The sequence below is a fragment of the Ruditapes philippinarum genome, unplaced genomic scaffold (assembly GCF_026571515.1).
Source record: "Ruditapes philippinarum isolate M1 unplaced genomic scaffold, ASM2657151v2 ctg1083_1_1_1_1, whole genome shotgun sequence".
NCBI lineage: Eukaryota > Metazoa > Mollusca > Bivalvia > Venerida > Veneridae > Ruditapes > Ruditapes philippinarum.
In genome coordinates this window covers 17,864-41,115 of record NW_026859103.1, presented here as the reverse complement: position 1 = coordinate 41,115, position 23,252 = coordinate 17,864, and the positions used below count along the sequence as shown (strand labels likewise).

Genomic DNA, 23,252 nt, shown 5'->3' with positions numbered 1-23,252 from the left:
TACATACAAAAATAACTGTATGGCCTATCGTGAATGTTTTTACTAAATGTTCAGGATCTCATGATATCTCGGATAGTTCATTGGTCATCCTCAACTTGTGGAATGTGATGTCTGTCATCGTGAAACACCTTAACATCTTTGAAACAGAAATAATCCTATCTGATAATCTCGGATGATCAGTTATAAAAGGGTATGGCAAAATATTCAACTAAGCCAATGTTGTTTTTTTTCTTCTTCTGAATACATCAATTTAATTAATCTTGGTTTAAACAACGTTACATCTGATATTTTACAAATGATTTGTTTGTCCTGTAACCAATTAACACGGGTACAGTACAGTCAATTAATAAAGAAAATGCACGATTTTAGAGATTTTGTTCATAAGATATTTATTGTCATTACAAGTACATATATTATTTATATAAGTGTAACTTCATCAAATGCAGGTCGAGGTCAAATTTTGAATATTTGTTTTAACATATTTTCACAGTATGTGGGGCGCCCGTGGCCATGTCTATAAGGTCCATAACTTCAAACCACTTGTCTTATACCATCGTGACTTTTAATCCCACCAGTGGTTTTAATACCTTCTACATTATAAAGCTATCAATCTATCTTATGGAATGTTGTGTTACAGGCTCATGTCTGATGTAATAACTAAAATTTTCTTTCACGAGTAAGCTTTAAAATTTGATGGGTATTTTACAAGGTCACTATTTAAACTATTTAATGTGAATTAGCATTTTAACGTTTGTAAATTTGATTGTATGGCATTGTCTCTATAATGCATATTACGATACAAAAAGCTAAATAAGGAAATATATATATCCCAATACGGACCTTTGAATGGCAATCAAAAACGCACGAAATAACAAAACATGACAAAATAATGCCTTAAACGTACAAATACATAAATTTAAGTGCAAATGGTCTTGAAAATATTTTAAATTTTGTAATATAATGTGTGACATTACCTAAATTATCACATCATAAATTCATTATATGATTTATTGAAATGTCTAAACGTCGCATTGAAGTTAAATTATTGTTGAATTTAATAACTTCATGTGATGAATTTTAGTAATAATATCTCAAAGTCAACATCGTGTAATTAAATATTTAAGCTGTCAGCGATATTAAATAAACATAATGTGCATTCAAGTTGTTAAAATCGTACTTGAAATATTTTTTAACACATATGAAGCATATTTGACTTTTCCTTTATTTTTTATCTCACAAATTGATAATATACTGTACTGAAACATCATGACTATAATGACTGAAAATTGGTCATTTTAAAAACAAAACAATTTAAATATTGCAGATGGTGTACCTTGATTTACTACTCACGATAATGTTCTATGTTTTTTATTTCTTTTTTATACATTTATTGCTTTTCTTTTGACTTGCAATATGTTACTTGCTATAATAAAATCATTTGTATTTGATATTCAAATGTGACAACATTCCTAACAACATCAATGAACTGCATAATAATACTAGATTACTGAGATATAAAGTATCTTACTTTCTCATATCTTAATTTACTTAGTTTGTAAATATGGATTGCCTTGTCCTGTATTTGTTTGGTGTCCCGCTGGGCACCTTGCCGGTAGTCCTGTGCTGCTGAGTCGTCCTAGGTGAAGCGTCTATTAAATACAACTCTTCTGTTGATCTTATTTTTCATATTTTACTTTTTCAGTATGAAACTCTCCAATATTTAATCAAAATTAAACGTTACATATAGACATTATTGACAATTAGTAAGACAATTAGTATCATTCTTATAACCATGCGTTATTCCTTAATAGATGTTATTATACACTGACTGGCAAGTGAGCCATTTAATATGATGTGAAATTCACCTGCAATGGCTCTCTAGTCAATAATTGATTTATTATTGGAGTATAAAATAAAAAAACAACACAAAAAGTAAATTCAAGCATATCTGACTGGCGTTTTCGGTAGTTTTGTCCATTTCTCAAGTGGGTGCCAGATGTGTTGCGTGTTATACGATGTCGTCATTGTAGCTCATTTTATGGATGAATCTCGTTAAACGACGTCATTTAGGCGTATTTTAGAATATACGAGTATGCATAGAATGAGGTGATTTCACTGTTAAGAAAAAATTTGTTAATTCACACATAATTGTGAGAAAATTGTTATAGATAAAATGTCATCAATTCCTTTGAACAAATATCTTATTGACATGTGACGTCAGACGGTCAACGGCTACGCGAAAGCTGCACTAGAAAAAATAAAGTTATACTTGTCATTGCGGTTTTACATTTGACTGTTATTCTAAATTAATGATGTTGGAATCGCAAAGTATGCCATAAAACCAAACTACAACAGTTACGCACGCGTAGTTAGCAGTCTCTTATGGACAGTGTCTCGTTCAATGTTTATTTTTTAGATCAGTCATTAACAACTATTTTTGATGTTTATTACATAACAATAGCTGCAGAGTCAATGGTCCAAACAAAAGTAAACACAGAAAATAGTTAAATCATAATAACTGAATTTAGAGTATATTCAATTACTATTTTTGATAGCCTGATCTAAAAATATTTGCATACTCATATTTGACCTTACAGCTTAGACTTTTAACTCTGCGTGCATAATTCATATTCACCGGGTGTAGTGTCATATTCAATGGCTGAATAGGATTTTTCCTATCTAGAAAAAAAGACACACATTCAATGGGCATACAGGAATTACTATTTTTGTTACATGCATAAAATTGATTGTCGTATTTTCTTCTTTATCACACACACGTGCCGATTTTGCGACTCTGTAAAATTGGTATGGCACGGCCGTGCATACATTTTGACGTAACGTCATTAGCGTTATACATACAAAGTGTAAAGACGCGCTTAATGATAGCGTTATAATATAGGCGCGTCAATGAAAAAAGACCCTTTTTTCACTTTAAACGGTCTTTATGTTTGGGTATGTGATAAATAGAATATTAAATTTGTGTAAGTTCATTACTGAATTTATTGAACTCGTTGAATAAAATAATATTATGCTCGCCAAAGTCTCGCATAATATAATTTTATTTAACTCGTGCAATAAATTCAGTATTGAACTTACACTCATTCAACGTCTATTTATCCCACACCCATGCCGATTTAGCAACCCCGTAAACATGGCTTTGCACAGTCGTGCATATATTTTGACGTGACGCCATTAGCGTTATACAAACATTGTGTAAAGACCCGCTAAATGTAAGCGTTACACAAGAGGTGCGTCAATCAAAAATGACTCTATTTTTCACTTTAAACGGTCTTTATTTTGGGGATGTGATAGATAGAATATCATTCTTGAATGAATTCATTGAACTCGTTAATAAAAAAAACTTTATTCAACCCGCGCAATGACTTCAGTATTGAACTCATTGAACACTCAATCGTCATCTTTACTTTCTGAATTTGACTTTTTCTATCTTAAAACCGAATCAGACTCATAGACTATTAAATTAAGCGTGTGGATAAAAATAATTGATCTTTTTATGGAGGATATTAAATGAGTGTAGGTTTAGTACTAAATTTATTGAACGAGTTAAATAAAATCATATTATGCGAACCTCTGGCGAGCATAATATTTTTTATTCAACGAGTTCAATAAATCAAGTATTGAATCTACACGAATATAATATTCTATTTATCACATAATATATAAAATAAGAACGGTGAACTATTAACAAGAGCCATTTTTATTTGACGCGCCTATAGTGTAACGCTAACATTAGCGCGTTTTATTGCTATGTTTTTAGCGCAAATGACGTCACGTCAAAGTGTAATATCGTCTGGTGTAATATCGATTGTATTAAATGGCTTTATTACATTCCTGCGCCACGACATATTTATCGATTCAAATTTAATAACTTCGCAATAAATGTTAAATGTTCCGGAGGAATGATAAGACGTTTGATTACTTTTGTTCCCGCAGCATTCACGTAGCCATTGAACGTTTGACATCAGTTTTTTACGTGCGTATTTTTCCGCATTTGCATAAAAGCACTTCAAATTTTCTATGGTACTAACGGTTGATCTTATAATAACACGAATGTTGACTAATGATCCATTGAATAAGATGTGATATTCACCGGAAAAAAGAATTAATGACCTCGGATATCGCCACAGTCAATAGGATATTGACAGGTGTATATCACATCATATTCAATGGCTTACTAGTTAATAAATGGACAATCATAGCTTCAAGTGACAATAAACTGATGAGTATATTGGTTTCTCTTGTTTGCGCAACGTTTGGTAAGCCATTCCATTTAACGTCTGACTTCATCTTTTTACGTGCGTCTTTTTTTCGCACTTGCATGAAAACAGTCATAAAATATGATAAACAAGATCAACAAGGAAAGGTTATGTTATGTAATTCCATTTTAGGCTTTACTTTTTGCGATGTCTTTTAATTCATAGGCTGAGCATATAGAATATCAATGTTAATATCATGCCATATTCAGTTGCTCGTTTAAAGTTTTTCTCCTGACATCTGTTTGACAAAAGAGATTGCAGATACGTGTTCATGTTAATTTTCATGAAAATTTTGGAAATGAATTTATTAGTAAAATATTTCGAAGTGAACATATGAAGCTATTTACATATTGCAATTGGCACTTACAATCCAAGAAAATTACCAAATATTCTGGCTCATCTGGAGGCGTGCAGCTTTACGTACATGTGTAGGAGAAAAACTTTGCTATTTTGCATTACATGTTTTTTAATAAAATAAAGCTAATCTCTGAAGAATTCATATTAAAATCTTTTATAATAGAATAAGTGTACATACTTACTAGTATATAACTATCAATTTTGATCTCTTTACAAGGCTTTGATAGAAATAAACATATAGATATCGAATTATAACATCATGACAACAGAAAGGTACTAACTTATCGTTTTTTACATTTTAGTTGGTAAGCTCCATCGCTTTATATGACACATTAAGCAAATGTGCATGTTTTTGTTTTTGCACGTCTAAACTATTAAAGGCATAGAATAAATAAAGCATAACATCTGATGCCCTTTCAAACTTCCATTCTATTTAGTTTCACCAATTGTTGTATTATTTAGGGCGCACATAATTGTACATGGGGACCATACGCTGCTCTTTAAAGAATGGCACTAACGTGTCTCATTGAAGGTTTCAAAATTCACAATTAAACCATTTCATGTTAAATGTTGAATTCTGTTTTAGCCGGTGTTATAGGGCGTGGACGATAACTAAATTGTATCTGTCTGTCGGCAAGCCTCATTGCTCACCCTCTCCCAATGTGTCGTAACCAAACACTACCGAAACACATGTCATACATTTATTTTATTTTTTTAGATGAGAATATCAGTCCCATGGGTAACCGCACGTAGGTGGCAAGTCGGACAGCCTCTTTACCGCTCAATGTGCAGAGAACCTTTGGGACGGATATTTCGATCCGTACCGTAACATATGACAGATATTATTAGTCCAGTACCGTCAATGAACCGGCTCAATCAAAGCCTACAACTGTTTCTATATTGTCGTGTTCTTTTTCCCTCTTAATTCTAAAGTTTAAACCGTATTTTCTTTACTTCGATTTGCACACAAACAGTTTCCTTAGAATCTGTTTGAATTTAACACTGACTATGCAGTTGATTTTATATTTCATTCATTTCTGAGCTTCATTGATATCTATTTAACGACGCTTACATCTGTAAGTAAGTATAATTTGTTGAAATTATTGTCGGTTATAAAAAATGATATGCCAATCTCATTGATCTTAGAAGCTTTAGTATTGTTAGTAACATAATTATGTGCATTTCGTCTAAATATAAATTCAATTTAAATCATCCTAAGCAAATAAAATGAGAACTACCATCGTTAAGCTTTCTATATTTCCGATATAGCTCTTACATGTATGGTATATTTCAGTCTAAACTGTCTTCGGTTTAAAACAAATTAGTACTTGTATTTCGTTGTTGTCTTTTTTCAGAAAGTATATTATAACAAACAATTATTGTTGTTTGTACTAGTTTATTATCTTTAAATAGCGAATTAATTATACAATGTATTTAACTGTCTAACTGTTGCATAGAAGAAATATTGTATACAATGTTGTTTCGGTATTTTGTTACGATCCAGCTTTTACTTTACAAGAATGATATAGTTCTTCAATGATTTTTGGGAACATATTGGTGCATCTATATTCTATTATTATCCCTCACTTTTTTATTAATGTTAATTTCCCATAGGCCTCTGGGAATTATTCATACTGTTGATACAAGTGTACCACGTGACTAAGAAATTTTTGTACTGTTTCATAGGTAACAGTACTTTTTAACAGTATAAAATCTGGTCATGTGGTTTATTTTCTAAATAAAATGAAATAAAATGGCAGCAATTTTTTCTTGATTCATTTTCATTTTCGAAGTTCACCACAATAGCGCATCACCAGAGTAACTATGACACCCATAAAATTTAGTTGTTTGCACCCTGGAGTGTTTTTCGCGTATAAAATAACTTTTTGTTGAATAGTCAAAAGTAAACATTCGTTTTCAACGGAAGTAATTGCAATGTGAATAATTGTCTGTCAAACTGGAACATGCAGACGATTTAAGCATGCAACAAAGGATTATTTAACAATTTTATAATCAGTGAAACGTTACAGGTATGGTGGACATACATAGGATATTGATTCGTTATTTTGTAAATGCACTTTGTCAAAAACAATGCCAAGAGAGTATTCTGGATACAGAAGGATCAGATTTCACAAATCATAACCGTATAAATGGGTTGGTGTTTTGTTTTCTAAATAAAACACAGCTTATTGTATGTTTATGACTTGTAGATATCATCACTGGCTTAACGAATAAAACACTTACTCAAATAGGCCTAAAGTACACTTAAAACTTAAAAGGTTAGGACAGTTTAGCTGAATCATTGTTACTCTTGGTTTATTTTTGTTACAGTTAGATAAAGTTGACAATTTCTGATCATCACAGGATTTGTTCGGAGTAATAAAATAAACAACACATCGATTTGTGAGTAACAGTAAAAATATTATCCCGAGGAAAATACTGTTACCCGAGGTGTAGCTAAACAAAAAAAAAACTCTAAAAATGTCGAAGAAGAGTTTGAGAATAATTCAAAGAAAAAATATGTTTTTTGGAGTAGAACACATAAACATTTCCAGTGAGATCTTATTTAAAGAATAAGAAAAATATCAAAGAAAGAAAGTTTTAATGATGTACATATTCTATTTTAGAGAGAACAGCAATCCATTAATTGAAATACAGTCAATGTACTCATTTGTCCTGAAGGAAGTTATAATAATATGGCTTAAACAAAAGAGATAAATCAATTTTCAACGAAGACTTGCTGTGCTTTGTAAAGCTTAATGAAATCAGACGTAAAAAGAAAAAATATTAGAATATGATAAATTACATTTATTCTTATTCATTTTACATATTCTCAGAGTACAATATGTATTATTTCTAAATATTGCAAATGGGAATTTCTGCCGTTAATGGTGATTTTTCCTGTTTATGATAACAACGAAACCGGCATTATTTCTATAATGTCCCATACATTAATTGCCTGCATTACAGACAAATATGTCGTAAAATGAAGAAAATATGAAATGAAAAATAATGTGTTTAGGTGCAGCTTCTTATCTATGTATTATTTGTTATTTTGTAATTTCAATGAAGCCAAACCAAATTTGTTTCTTTGTACTGAATTGAAAGTGTTATAGTTCATTTTTTTTCTTCTCTTTTTATAACAACTCGATATTTTTAGAAAGATTCATTCATTTTTTATAAGGGTCTGATTCATTCTCAATAGCACCCACTGTTGCACTGCCCTTCCTTACAGTTCTATTCAAAATCATTTTAAATAAATCGGATGGTTAAACAAAAACTTACATTTAAAGCAATATTTACATTTATTTGTCACATTTGAAATTGTCTAATTGATATATGCCAATGGTGAGCGCATTCATAGAATTGCAATCATATTAACAAGTAAATGTAAAACAATTATTATAAACACAGAATAGAATAAATTTTTCCTCATGCAGACAATTGAATTCTCGCGCTCATATTCTATACCTTATACCGATTATCCGTCATGTACAAATAAATCTGTTTAAGTCAAGGAAATCAGTTCCACTTGTTTCCCTATTGAAGTGAAATTTGAGAATTCTCGTAATAATCTTCAACTGCATTTATCAAAAAAAAGATTTTTAAACGTGTTTCCATAGTTTTTCGGCGTAATGTTACAGTAACCGTTTATGTTTTTAGAACTGAATTTCATGTATTATACCGAAAGGATATTGGGCTTGTTTAAGAATTTCGTTAATTATTGCAAGCATATTGGTACAGAAATGTATTTTTTCCCCTTTTGTATGTGAATTTTTATTATCATTTTGAACATAAGGGGTGTGAGATATATAAAAAGTACCAACCAACAGTTTTCATCATTGAAAGTTTTGACCAGGATCATAATCTTCAAACGTAGACCCATTTTGTTTGCTACTTCATTATGTTTGGGCGGTTTTAAATGACTTAAGATCGTACAGCATTAGGTTACTGATGAACCCGACACCATTTGGTACATTAATCCAGAAACAAGGTGTTATACGTTAACTTAGTAAAAAGTGCAACGTTCAGTATTAACAATCATGACAATATGTATTGGAACTTGAATTCCGACAGATTCGGATTCGTTCATATGAGGAAGCTTTCCAAATAGGTTACTGAACGTCGGCGGGTTTTTCTTAGGTGCATGTTTGTTTCTGAAATAATGCACGTAAGGGCACCTGGGGTCTTCCTCTAACAGTTAAGCTTGAAAATCGGCATAAGACCTATACCGTGTTACACTTTCACATTGGTCTACATGTTATGTACATTGTGTATATTTATTTTTCAACCAATAGGTATTTTGAATACTAGTGTCAGTGCAATTGCAATATTAAAACCAGTCGTTATGCCTGCATCCTCTAACAAATATACAAATTGTTCACTTATTTCGCAAGTTAACAATTACCTTTTGTAATATTTGAGTGCAAATGTAAGGTAAAAACATTAATGTCTTCCGAAACCCAGAAAACAATTGGATACGAATTATCAGTCCTTCCTGTTGTTGAGACGATTGAAACAGAAAAGGAAAAGTTAAAAGCTTTTTGTCCTTCCCTGAAGTAAATTTAAAATAATTTGCATACATTTTGTAACTATTAAAAAATCAATTTTGTGATCTATAAGTAACAAATATACTAGTACATTGTTATGTAATTCTTTCATAGTTATGAGATTTCCCTACTTGATTGCTTATTTTGATTGTATCCCAGAGTTCTTATGGTCATACATTCATCCATGATAATCACCTGTCCTCCCGGATGTAGTCTGAAAGGTGTCAAAATAAACAATGATGAGGAAGTAGGAAGTAATTTGGTAAAGTACAAAAATGTGGGAAACAAAAGAAGCAAAATGTGAAGTTAAATATGATACGATGTAGATGATCCTAGACATAATGAGAGAAAAGTGATAGTTTATATGTATCACGTATATGATATAATAATAGAGAAAACCGAATACCTAACGAAAGCCCAAAACGGCAAAATTGAAAAAGTTGCGGTTTGAAACCACACTTTTATCGCACAAACAGATGTCAGTCCCAAATCGTTGTGTTTTATAGACCTTTCTGCTTTGGACAGATTTTAACAAAAATTAATAGAAATCAATTCATAATTATAAAGATATTTTTACAGATTCAATTGTAATCCATGAATGTACATGTACATAGTGTATACATGGGATTGAGCATAGTCACAATGGTTCACAACTTGGTGGTTTTTGTTTTGTTTTTGGGGGGTTTTTTTGGTTTTTTTTTTCATTTATTTATTTACTTTTAGAAATGGTTAAATATTTTCCATTTCATATTTTATTAAAATTATTAAAGCAACTTCCAATTTTACAGGACGCCTTTTGAATAATTGCATTTAACCTATTACACATTTTTGTTCTGAAAATCAAAGTCAAATTGTATTTCATACAATTAATGTGCGTGCATTTTGATGATTTATTTCAAGTCGAAACTTAACGTGTTTGAAATTTATTTTGATTGTGGGGTATCAAAGGAAACTGAAGTGGGTAATACAAATGGTTAATTTGGAGATTATATTTGTTGTTAATGTCTCAATCATAATTATGTTTTACTCGTGAAATAAATATTTTCTTTAATCTTGTATTTGTATGTCCCTCTTGTTGTTTTCCCTTTTTCCTTAGAATTTGCTAGAAATCATAAAGCATCATTTGCTTTCAATAAAATTTATATTTGGTTATAAATCTCTCTAGAGAAGACACTGAAATGTTTATAACATAACAGCTGTTTATTTCGATTTTTTATTGCCTAAATCTTGTTAATGTGTATGACAGCATAGGAGCAAATTCCTGCATTTATTGTAATTTTAGATTGATAAAATTGTATTTACATGATATGGTACACGTTACAACATAAAACTACAAAAATCGTTGCATCATAGTGTGTATCAATACAAAGGCATAGAGATGGATTAAACCAAAAACAAGATTGTTTTTGTGTGTGAGTTTTTGTTTGTTTTATTTTTTGTTTTTGTTTTTTGTTGTTTTCTTTGTTGTTTTTTGTTTCTTTTTCATTCTTTTTCTCCTTCATTTTTCTGTCTGTCTATGTCTATCTGTCTATTTTAAGTTTGTGTATGCTTTTCATACTTCATATATCAAATTACAATAAGTTAAACAATTAATATTTCGAAATTTATCGTCGTTATAACATGTACGATAGTTCAACAAGTAACACTTTGTTCAAATAAGCGTATACCCTTTTGACAAATACAAGTAATTGTAACAATCCTTGACATAATTGAACAACATCCATACACATCGATGTCAACGCTTTTAAATCAACAATAAGGTTTTCGAAACACATATCAAGGCGCAAAAAGAAAACACCATAAAATACACGACAATTCTATTATCTGTCACATACTGTGATTGTCAAAAAAAAGAATATTGTACAATAAGCATTTTAGCATTCAGTTCACAGCAAGGGACATTGTAGCAAATACTTGTAATATTAACACATTGTTACGTTACATCGTATAATGAATATTTAATGAAAAGATGTCTCCTAAATTCCGCCTCAACAAAAAAGAAGGAAACAAATTTGCCATATAAATCATTGTACATATAATATAAACAGACACGATAAAGAATAAATCTTAGTGGTTCAAGGAGGTGACATATAAATACACTTTCAGGTTTAACGATCGCCTTTTGTATTTAAATGATTATATTCAGCACAAAAAAATGTTTTTGGTTTCCATTTTCTGAAGGTTTCTTTTCGTTTTTGGGTGTAACTGTTTCTATTGTGTGAGGTTTGTTTGTTTGTGTATTTTATGTTTGTTGTTCGTTTTATTTTTATTTTTCGTATTGGGGGATGGGTAAGTTATGTGATTTTATAATTAGTCGCAATGTGAAATATATTTTAAATCTTAGTAACTTTCAGATTTTCAGATGTTTGTTGTTGGTGCCGCTGTTCTTTGTCAAAATCATAAAGCATCATTTTATTCAATAAAACGGATATCTGGTAATAAACTTCTGTGGAAAGGGCACTGAAATGTTTATTACATAGCAGCTGTTTATTTCGAAGTTATATTGCCTAAATCTTGTTAATATGTATGACAGCATAGGAGCAAATTCCTACATTCATTGTCATTTTAGATCGATACTTAAAACTACAAAAATTGTTGAATCATTGTGTGTATCAAATCAAAGGACTAGAGATAAATTAAATTAAAAAAAGTTTCTATTTTTTATCAGTATTTTAACTTTTCCTAAGCTCTTCATAATTCATTTTTTAAATTACAATATCACATCAATGTTTTGAAATTTATTGTCGTTATAATAGGTACGGTAGTTACAGACGTAACACTTTGTTTGTATATCCTTTTCACAAAGACATGCAGTTGTAACAATCTTTGACATCATTAAACAACATATACACATCAACGTTTAATATTAGAAGGTTACGCATTTGATCAACTATAAGGTTTTTGAAACACATTTCAAGGCGCAAAAGGAAAACAGCATCATAATCACGACAATTCTATCATATTTCATAATTTATACGGCAATTGTCAAACAAGCATATTGTACAATTTGCATTTTAGTTATCTGTTAACAACAATGGACATTGTAGCAAATATTTGGAATATTAACACAATGATATGAATATTTGATGAAGAGGTGTCTCCTTAATTCCGCTTCAACAAAAATAGAAGGAAACCAATTCGCCATATAAATCACTGTGCATATAATTGAAAGAGACACGATAAAGAATAAATCTTGATGGTTCAATGAGATGAGATTAAATAGTAACAAACAAATACACTTTCAGGTTGTTACATACCAGAATCTTTATATAGAAAATTTACAAAACGGGTAAAATACACAAATGACAATCATGTAATTTGATTGGCCGATCGGTTACCTCAGTTGGGAAAGTGTATTAATTACTTCTGATTTTCATGCCAACTTAAGTTCATATGTAATGCACTCAATCATAACCACATGACCCTGCCAATGTAAGTAAGTAAGTAAATATTTTATTATAATGACATGTGTATGACAGTTTACAAATAACGAAATCAAATAATTTAACATAGCACCCGGCCCAATGGACCAATAAGTCACCTGAAACATATATTACGTTATAAATAGTTCATATGAAATGTATGTATGTATCAATGTATGTATCTTTAGAAGAGTTTTGGTTTTTTGGGGCGAAAAGGGTTATTGCTGGTACATAACAATCGTGTGATATTTTAATAAAGTATCAATACGGTTCAATGTGTGACTTAATACTAATATGAAATGATAGTAGAAATGATAACATTTATCTAAATGGAAGGGAGGCAACCGTATTGTATAAAGAGATACCAAAACGATCAAGAGTTATACTGATGGGGAATTCATAGATTTCAATTTAGATCTATATATTTTAAACTTAAATGGGATACATATAAAGGAATAAATTGAGTTTCATGTATAACAATGCATGACTATATTTATATTTATTTATAATAATGTAAATAATTGTATCTAATTTTGACTGGTTGAAAACACTTTATATACGATGCCGTTTTTTTCTAAATTATAGATGGTTAATATCGTTTGTGCATAAAAATTATTTAAATTGCGTTTTGTTCTTTATGTCATTTTTCTCGATTTAAAATCATTACATCAGAAACAATATTTAAAAGTAATTTCGTTTGTCTCGTCAGCAACTTGATTGACTTATATTATATATGCGATCTGAGGTAATAATTTGAAGCGTTTGACAACATTTTACTTTATTGTCCAGCTTTATTTGTCATCCAATGAAAACGCTGTATTTCTTAAAAATTGTGTGTGTCAATTTTCATAGAAGAACAAAAGTCCATACTATATCGAATTCCGTTCATAGTCGCCCTATATTTTTCATAGTACTTCATAGAACCACGTAGTGACGTAATTAAGTGAATAATAATGAGGTCAAATAAAGCTTGACACTAAGTATGCTAGTATTCATCCGTAGCTTTCTACAGAAATTAGAAGCATTCTCCTGTCGCTATCGCTCCCGTCGAAGTTTCTAATTTATGTAGAACAGAACGGATGAACACTAGATCTAACATATACATAGTACGCTGACTATTTAAATGTGATCAGAATTAATGGTAACGTCACATGTATAATGATTACGTCACACGTCTAAATTTAGAACGTCAACAGTTATATTTCATACTTTCCAGTGCATGATACTGTAATATATCAGATGATGTGATGACTCATATAATAGAATGCGCAAAGTTACGCAGAAAAAAATAAAAATATGAAATAAACAGAAAATATATTTTTTTTACATATAAGATTGAAATATATTTCATTCGAGAACACCAGCTATTTTATTTTTATAATACTGCATCTGGTGTTCACTCAGTGAAATATATTTTAATCTTACATGCAAAACAAACAAATATCCTCTACATTAACACACACTTTCGGTTCATCTGTGTTTAATAGGGAAAAATGCGGATCGTGTTAGAATATAGTAAATAACTTGTGCACTATGACATTTCTCTTAGTATTTAATGGTGATCAGAATTACTAAGTAGATCGTTTGGAAGGCATCCGTAGCGGAGTGGTATCAAAACCACTTGCCCCTCACTGCTGTTGGTTCGAATCCCGAACGCGCTTTTAGGTAAGGAAGATATTCAGGTAGGTGACGAAACGTCGGTGGTTCTTCTAAGGTACCCGTTCGTGCCTGATATAATGCACGGATGGGCACCTAAGTTCTTTCTCCATCAAAAAAGCTGGAAAGTCGCCATTTGATAAATGTTGTGTTGGATCGACGTAAAACCCAAGCAAAAAAAATGTGTTGTTTTCTATTTAGAATGATATCTGCAATAGTAATTAGAAAAAATGATGTCATAAACGCCACGAGCAACGTATACATTGTGGAGCTACAGTAATTGTAATATGTCATTTTGTCAGATGCTCCAAACCTTTACCTGCAGCCGTGTTTAAACAATATATACGTCTATTAGTACCTATAATTTACTTTCTACTTACGATGAACATTTTTATGTCAACGGATGACCGCTTTACGCTATAAGTACAAATCAAATAGCAAATCATTTATCAAAAAACACACACACACACATACGCACACGCACAAACACACGCACACACACGTTTTGTGAACGGGAACATTTAATTTATATTAGATATTGCTTTATGTTCTTGTGGTAACTGAAAAAAAAAATGAAATTCAATATACTTGCCATTGCCGTTCAAAGTACATACACTTTTCACAGTTAGAAATAACGTTTGTTAGAAAGACGCATTATATTGGCATATCAATAGCTCTGTACTAAAAAAATCACTTCCGATAATCAGTTATTTTGAGGATCAATTAGGTACTTTCTGCATAAATCATTCATGTTACTTTTCCGTCAGATATTTAAAGTTATGCCTATTAAATGCCTATTAATCTGTATTTATATTTTCTTTCCCAGACGATACCATTTTCCTATTCTGCCCATCGATTCATAGTTTCCTATTTAAATGCCGATATGCCGTTGGTGTTTATAAATTAAACCCTTCTCAGTTACTTCCCTTTGCTATGCAGTATCCATTTGTACAAAATGTAAATATTGTACATTTTACATTTAGATTTAACCTATATAACGGATTTTATTAACATTTAGATTTTCTGTTATGCAACATACAAATAAGATAGCATTTGTACGTACGTATTGACGGGTGTTGAAGAAGTATATAGCTGTACAATATGTTAATTGAAAGGTTATGTGACTTATGTAAAAGACATACCGCTATAATTGCATTGGGATTACCAGCTATTACTGTAACTACCGGGCTTTTGATAAAGAGGTTTCGCAGAGTTTATACTAGAACAAACAGGTAAAGATATGCTTGCATTCAAATGCAAATCAATTTTTAATATGTTAGACACTAAAATCTTTATCTTAGTGCTTATAGCAATATAATTATGACGTAGGTATTAAAGAGTGTGCTTATATCAATATATGATGTAGGTATTAAAGAGTTTATTTCATTTTTATTGTACATCAGATAGAAATAGAATAATTCATATGAGTGAAGTTTGCTTAACCGTAACTACCTGCTTTTACAACTATTTCTACCAAAACATCTATTAAAATATGAAACAATGTACATTGTATCACAAAAGTTATGCAGATCATTTTTCATTGTTTACAGAATATGTGGCATAGATTATCCAAGGGATGTTGTAATTCTTCATCCATTGGGTAGGGGAATAACAGGACCGGACACAAGTCATTTTGTTGTGAAACTTGAAACATATCTAAGATTTCACAATATACTTTACCAGGTACAAATATTTTACTTTTGTAAGATCTGTAATGGTTTGATCATGTTGATATTATATGTTGTTGCTATTGCTATATAGTATATATTTGAAACATGTGTCATCTGTTATAATGATACGCATAAAAAGTATGTTTTAATTCCTCAGTGACCGTGTGTATGTATTTGCAATAAGAATCTTTTTTTTTTCGTCAGTCTGACTTCAATATAGATAACTACAAGTTAGGTCCAAAACAGAAAGTTCCATGGATCGAATATAATGATGTTACACTTGGCGACTCTCAGATGATTATAGAGTTCTTGAACAAGGAGTTGAATGTGGATATGGATGCTCATCTGTCAAAGCAAGAGAAAGCGCTTGCATGGGCAATACAGAAATGGATCGAGGAATTCATGTATTGGTAGGTAAGATATGGCTTCTTTTTACATTTGCACAGTCTCATGATTTTTGACTAGCACAAACAATGCTTGTGATTATTATGTGCTTATCAGTGATGAGTGCATTCAATTTCAGTGCTCTTGAATGGGCAATACAAAAATGTGAGGAGGAATGCATGTATTGGTGAGACATGGTAATTTTACATTTACGTAAGAGCAGGGATAATAAAATGCTAATCTGTGCTTATCAGTGTAACTTACATTAATATTATTTTTTTTTCACAGGCAATACGGAAATGGGATGAGGAATTCATGCACTAGTGAGATCATTGGCAATATTTAACAAAAACGCACATGTTTTTTGACTAGCATAAACAAAGCTTAAATGACTGCTTACCAGTGATAGTTGAATAAAACCTACAGTGTGTTAATTGCAAAATAGAAGCTTTACATACTTAAACTTTTGCAAGTTTTATGCTAACAAAAAGAAACATGTGTATATGTTTGTGAAAATGAAAGTACCGCCAAAATTTCAGAAAATATACGATACTCTCCTATTTTCACTGATTTGTGGACTTTTTTTCATATTGCAAAAACGTACTTTAGATGGTTTAATAAATGCACGCTTTAATTGATTTGAAAAAAAATTGATTGACCATTGATATGAAATACTTAACTTTGAAGTGTGTTCCAAGTGTTTGATATCTACAATATACATTTATTATAATAAAAAAACATGTTTATCACAAAACCCATACAATAAAAACTATATTTCACTACCGCAGTACTGTAATAACAATGAAGTGACGTCATTTGCGTTAAATGTAAACATGGCGCGCTTTGTTTTTAACGCAAATGATAGCGTTACACTATAGACTCGTCAAAGGAAATGACTCTTTTTAAGTGTTAACCGTTCTTATTTTGGATATGTGATAAATAGAATATTACATTCGTGTAGATTCAATGCTATTTCTTTTTGAACTCGTTCAATAACTATTCTATACTCGCCAGAGGTCCAACAAATTACACGATTTCATTCAAAGAGTTCAAATAATTTTCTGTTCAATCTACACGGACTCATTCAATGTCTTCTTTATCTTTCATTTCACTTGCAGGATAAGTGTGCAATGGACCTGGGTTTTATTTATAGAAGAAACATTTCAAGATGGTATTTCACCCTTTCCTTTAGATGAGAAGTCGGCGGTTAAAGACTGGGTAGCCAATATGACATATACAGCAGGAATAGGAAGACATAGCGAGGAGGAAATTCTGGAAATGACAGTCTCAAATTTACGAAAGTTTTCTGATATTTTAGGTACTTTTTTGCGTTGTTATGTCTTCTAGAGTTTATGTTATTTCAGGTAAACATGATTTTATGTCTTGACTCAAAGTCAGATACCGATTTTTCTCTTAAAATTTCAGAGTAATCATAGGCTTCATAGTTTAATTACGAAAATGAAAAGTCGATTGAATCTGTTTTAAATTGTTCGGTGATGGGACATGCGGTTTTTCTTTTATTAAAAAGGAAAATGTTCTGTTTTTGTACATTTTCACGTTTATTTCATGCATGAAATAGCAATATGTCTAAGATTGTAAAAATCATGACGAATAAAATAATTTAGATGAAAGGCCTTATTGATCAATTATATTTTAAAACAATGTTAAATTATGATTTTGGTTTTCACCTTATAACTGATTTGTTGCTTTCAGGGGAAAGGCAATACATTTTCGGAGACAAAATGAGCACCGTGGACTGTTCTGCATTCGGTATATTCTCCCAGATGAGATGGTTAACCCCTAAATCATGCCCATGTTATAAGGTTTTTGAAGGTTAACATTTCTATATTGTATGAATTTATCTTTTGAAATATTTTATGAAATTATTAGGTTACATATTACCTATTGTTACCAATCTTTGAGTTCACATCTCTTCCTTATGTATGTGATACACTTCGGCCAAGCGGAAAAAAAAGTCTTTAATTTAATGTGATTAGCTCATTTTCATTGATATCGAAGCGCTTTATATTAAAGCATGTATTGTCTGAGGATATATTTTGATTAAGCCGGTGCTAGGGGCGTCGTCGGTAGCTTGCACTTTCCAGTGCCGGCCATGCACAGGCTCAATCAATTTCTGATTAAGCCGGTGTAAGGGGTCATGGGCAGTAGCTTGCACTTACCAGTACCGTCAGTGCAGAGGCTCAGTCAAATTCTGCTTAAGCCGGTGCTAGGGGGCGTGGACAGTAGCCTGCACTTATCAGTACTTTCTATAAACAGGCTCAATTAAACCGAGCCTGCAACATTTTCAACTTTGTCGTTCTGGACATTCTTTAGAAATTGTATTTTTTTCTGTATTTTAGGAAAGTAAAATGTTTAGGACTGGAGAGTTATCAGATAAACTACACACTTTATTCACAAGCAAGCAATGAAAGTGCAAAATATATTTAAGATTGTTAAAATGTTTTAATGTAACATTTGAAAGTTTTATACACAATCATTAAACATGTTCTCAAGTTATGATCCTGGATGATTTTCCTATCATTAATTTTGTTTTCAGTGTTAGAAAAAGCAATGTCTTTACCAAGGACATAACCATAACATTGGGTAGTTTTAAGTTAACTTAAACAAGTTAATACTGTAATATATATACAAAGGTCATTTTATTTTGTTTTATAATATTTGTTTATGTATATTTTCAGATGGTGAAATATCTAATGTTGTAAAATACCTGGACAGAATACGAGATCATTATTGGCCTGATTGGGACAATCCAAGATTTTAGCCGGCGCTCTTAGTCGTTGATATTTCCTTGTAAGACACTATAATAATGGCATGTGCAAATATTTATGGTTTCATTACGATATTTCTTCTTTCACAGGCTTTTTAAAGACAGATAATTTAAATTAAATGTCGTTTTATTAGCTCCTAAATGTCAATGTTAGTACATCTTGAAATCGTGAGTTACTTGCTTTGATATAAAGTTAAACAGGACAAAAATGTTTTCGAACTGTCTATATGCACAATGATTTGTAAAATCTATTCATTTAACACATTTTATACCATATTTTATTCAAAAATGAAAGACAACCCATAGCGTCTGGACGCACCAAAATTATACGACACGATAGTGTTGTCTGATAGTGTTCTACACACGACACGTACATATTTTATAATATCCTATAAAAATGATAAATTGTACTGTTCAGATTATAGATTGCAATCGTGCATTACAAGACTGCCAATAAATTGATGCTAAATGTAAAATGATAAATGTATCATGTGTTTAGCTTTAAAACATTTTATCTATCTTGCACGATTTATATGTCATCGTGATATTGATAAAAGCAATAAATCTTTTAAGTGTACGTGTTCATAGTGTGTTGTTTTTCCTTAAACGTGCGGAGGCATTTTATCTGTTAGGTTCATAAATTTCTTACTAATGCGTTTATGTTGCCTAGTAATTTGTTTTACAGTAATATTAATGTTCTTAGTATTTATTTAAATACCAGTCTTACTTTGACGTAAATATCGTCCAGACGGTTAAATGTCATGTAAGATTTTTTTGTACGTAAAAAGAATGGCTGTAATTATTTTGCTGTGCAAAAACAGCACTTTCATCTTTTTTATAGTTAGCATTCTGTAATGTAACACAATATTCTTGTTTTATTGATACACTTCATTTTAGATTTCAAATGTTAAAATTTTATGTTGATAATAAATAATTGATTACCTGTTAAATGTGGTTATCTTTACATTGGGATATTGACCTGTGCATGGAATATCAAACTGTGTTATTATTTCATTCCTTGCACTTTCGTGTACCTACACGATCATGTTTTGAAATATTGTGATATATTGCTTCATATTTTATAATTATATAAATCATGAAAAACTATCACGTTGTTTAGCCTTTACTCAAAATATTCATACCAACCTCTGCATTTAAACGCAGTGGGATTCAAGGTATGTTTTTCATATGCGATATTGAGCAGTATCCCTTTGGAGTATGCCGGTTTATAAAGATGACCACACTTATAATATAAACATGCAGTGGTGTGTTTAACATTAGTGAGTGTAAGTCATGCTGAAAGTGTAGTGATACATTGAAAGCTAGTGCGCGTTAACAGACTTCAACACAATGATGACTTCAACACAATTGAAGCGCTGGAACTAAACCAAACTTCATTTATAATTAGCTTTCGTCATACCTAAGATAATGTGAGACTTTAATCAAATCATGACGTAAAAGACTATTTTCATGTCGTTATATAGGTTTTTTGTCGCCTTTCTAATGTGCAATTTACAGATCCAAATTTTTACTTACCGCCAGTGACGAGCCAGAATATAATTCAGCAAGTACCTACCCCACCCGCTAACCAGGAAATTTATCTGCAGTCTCAAAGTCCTCAAACATTTAATAAAACTGGTCAAACAGAAAATCAGATGAACATTGCACAACCATATATTGCACAACCATATATTGCAAAGTCCCGTATTGCACAGCCCGGTATTGCACCACAAGGATACACCCAGCCCCATGGGCTCATGACACAACCCAATAGTGTTCAACCTACAGGTAATCAAACGAACTTGTTAATTGATATGATCAACAGACTGGATTCTCGTTTGCATTCTATCGAACGCGATGTGTCTACTCTCGATCAAATCAGAACTGAATTATCATTTGTTCGAAGTGAAGTCACGCAAATCAAATCCGAAAACACAAGAATTAATTCCAGAATAAATCAGTGTGAATCCTTCTGTCAAAATATGAGTAACTTTAGTGACGATTTTTGTACCTACAAACGTAAATGTGACAAAACCTTTGATTTAATCCAGAATGAAAGAGAAACTTCAAATTCCAAAATTTACAGTCTTGAGAAGGAAAATTCTGAACTACAAGAAAAAATTCTTGACATGCAATGTAGGTCAATGCGCTCTAATCTGTTATTCACGGGTATCAGCGAAAATAGTGATACACAAAATACTGAAAATTGTGAAACCATCCTGCGGACATTCATCACAAATCACGGGCAAAATGACCTAACAGTAAATACCGCAGACAACATAACGGCCACAGACATCAAATTCGGCCGAGTACACAGATTAGGAGGCCCGACCAGCAAAAAACCTAGACCAATTATCGCACAATTCCTTGACCCAAACCAAAGAGATCTTATTAGAAACGCAGGTGTAAATCTGAACAAGAAAAAAACTGGGAAATATATAAACGAACAATTCCCCCCTGAAATTGATGAACGCCGAAAACAAATATTTCCTGTCATGCGCGAATTTAAAAACTCAAAAACTAACGATCAGTACAATAAATGTGTATTAGTTCGCGACAAATTGTATGTAAATGGGCTTCTATACGATCTTGAATCCGACTCTCTCAAAGACCCAAAACTTACAATGAAAAATTTCAATAGAAACCCAGACGCTGAACGCACAAAAACACATGTGAAAAGAAGCAGCAATTCGAGCCACTCGACTACTCGTGATATATCGCGCAACGAAAATCGCAAACCGAATAGACCTTATCTGAACCAAGCGATACACTGCGGGCGTGACACTGAGAGGAAATATATTGACTTTTCAACACCAAATAGATACGGTGCATTAAACAGAGAACGTTCTGAATCGCTACAAAGGAGCAAACATAAGGCTCGATCCCCCCTTGAGGAAACTGACATCAAGAGAGCACACGTAGACAATTGTCTCATCGAAGGCGCTTCAAGTCCATATAACGACCAAACAACACCGAAACTTCTGTCCCCTCAGGTGGGGCCTCACATAGATTCAATAAATAGCGGAGGAGCAATTATCAATTCAAGTTCACCTGGTCACTAGGCCAGGCGGAGAGAATTCGTGACTGAAAATAACAGTGCATGTTTTGATAACTATTCAAATTGTTTATTCGAACAAGAAAAGCTACCGGATTTAGATTTTGATTTTAAAGGCCAAGCAAAAAACTTATCTTTTTTATCTTTAAATGTTTGCGGTCTCGCGTCAAAACAATTAAGTCCAGAATTTAACTCATTTATTCAGAAAAATGATGTGATTGGACTCCAAGAAACTAAAACTGATTCACTTGACACTGTTATTTTAGAAAATTTTAATCTTTACTTTAAACACAGGAAACAAATAGTTAATAGAGGTAGAAAGTCTGGCGGAATTTGTGTTGCATATAAAAAGGATATTGAACAATATATTTCTTTTATAGATACTAATACACAACTTGTACAATGGTTTGTTGTTTCAAATAGACTTACTAAAAACGGTGATATTTTGTATAGTGTGGTTTATGTGCCACCTGAAAATTCGATTTTTACACCTGACGATCCGTTCTGAGAAATTCAATTTAAAAGTAAATATAAACACATCTATATTTTCGGTGATTGGAACGCTAGACTCAAACAAATGCAAGAAATCACCGAACCAGATTTTGACATATTTCGAGAAAATGATAGGATAGACTTATATAATGAACTAGAACAAAACACAAATATATTTATTAGTACAAATGTGCATAAATTAAGAAACAGTGAAGATAACTCTGTTAACAATTATGGCAACAAACTTATTGATTTTTTAAAGTACAATAGTATGTATATACTTAATGGAAGAACAAATGGTGACCTCTGTGGCTGCGTAACATGCAAAAATGTTAGTACCATTGATTTATTTATTTGTACTAGTAGCATGTTTTCCTTTATTTCTAAACTGATTGTTTTAGATTTTTGTCCCATGTATTCTGACGCTCACTGTCCTGTTGAAGTTGTGTTTGATCATAGGGATACATTTGTAAAGACTCAACCAACTGTCAAAAACCAGAGACCTAAATTGTGGGACCAAAATAATATTCAAACGTTTGTTGATAACTTAGATACAGATAATGTAAATAGAATATATGATGAATTAATCACTATACAGGAG

The 23,252-nt window shown here is 31.5% G+C and overlaps 1 protein-coding gene across 1 annotated transcript; it reads left to right on the top strand.

Moving 5' to 3' along the window:
* The first annotated feature begins 15,197 nt into the window (after positions 1-15,197).
* LOC132755240 (failed axon connections homolog) lies at positions 15,198-19,681 on the top strand. The gene is made up of 6 exons (XM_060746061.1): positions 15,198-15,494; positions 15,813-15,945; positions 16,137-16,342; positions 17,435-17,634; positions 18,030-18,149; positions 19,016-19,681. The coding sequence occupies exons 1-6, from the start codon at positions 15,364-15,366 to the stop codon at positions 19,096-19,098; spliced, it is 873 nt and encodes a 290-aa protein (XP_060602044.1). The 5' UTR covers positions 15,198-15,363; the 3' UTR covers positions 19,099-19,681.
* The last annotated feature ends 3,571 nt before the right edge of the window (positions 19,682-23,252 follow it).

Excerpts from the sequence above, each read along its gene's own strand:
- LOC132755240 (XM_060746061.1), top strand. The coding sequence starts at position 15,364 with ATGTTAATTGAAAGGTTATGTGACTTATGTAAAAGACATACCGCTATA. Across the intron at positions 17,635-18,029 it reads AAAGTTTTCTGATATTTTAG|GGGAAAGGCAATACATTTTC; the intron begins GTACTTTTTTGC and ends TGTTGCTTTCAG. Across the intron at positions 18,150-19,015 it reads ATGTTATAAGGTTTTTGAAG|ATGGTGAAATATCTAATGTT; the intron begins GTTAACATTTCT and ends GTATATTTTCAG.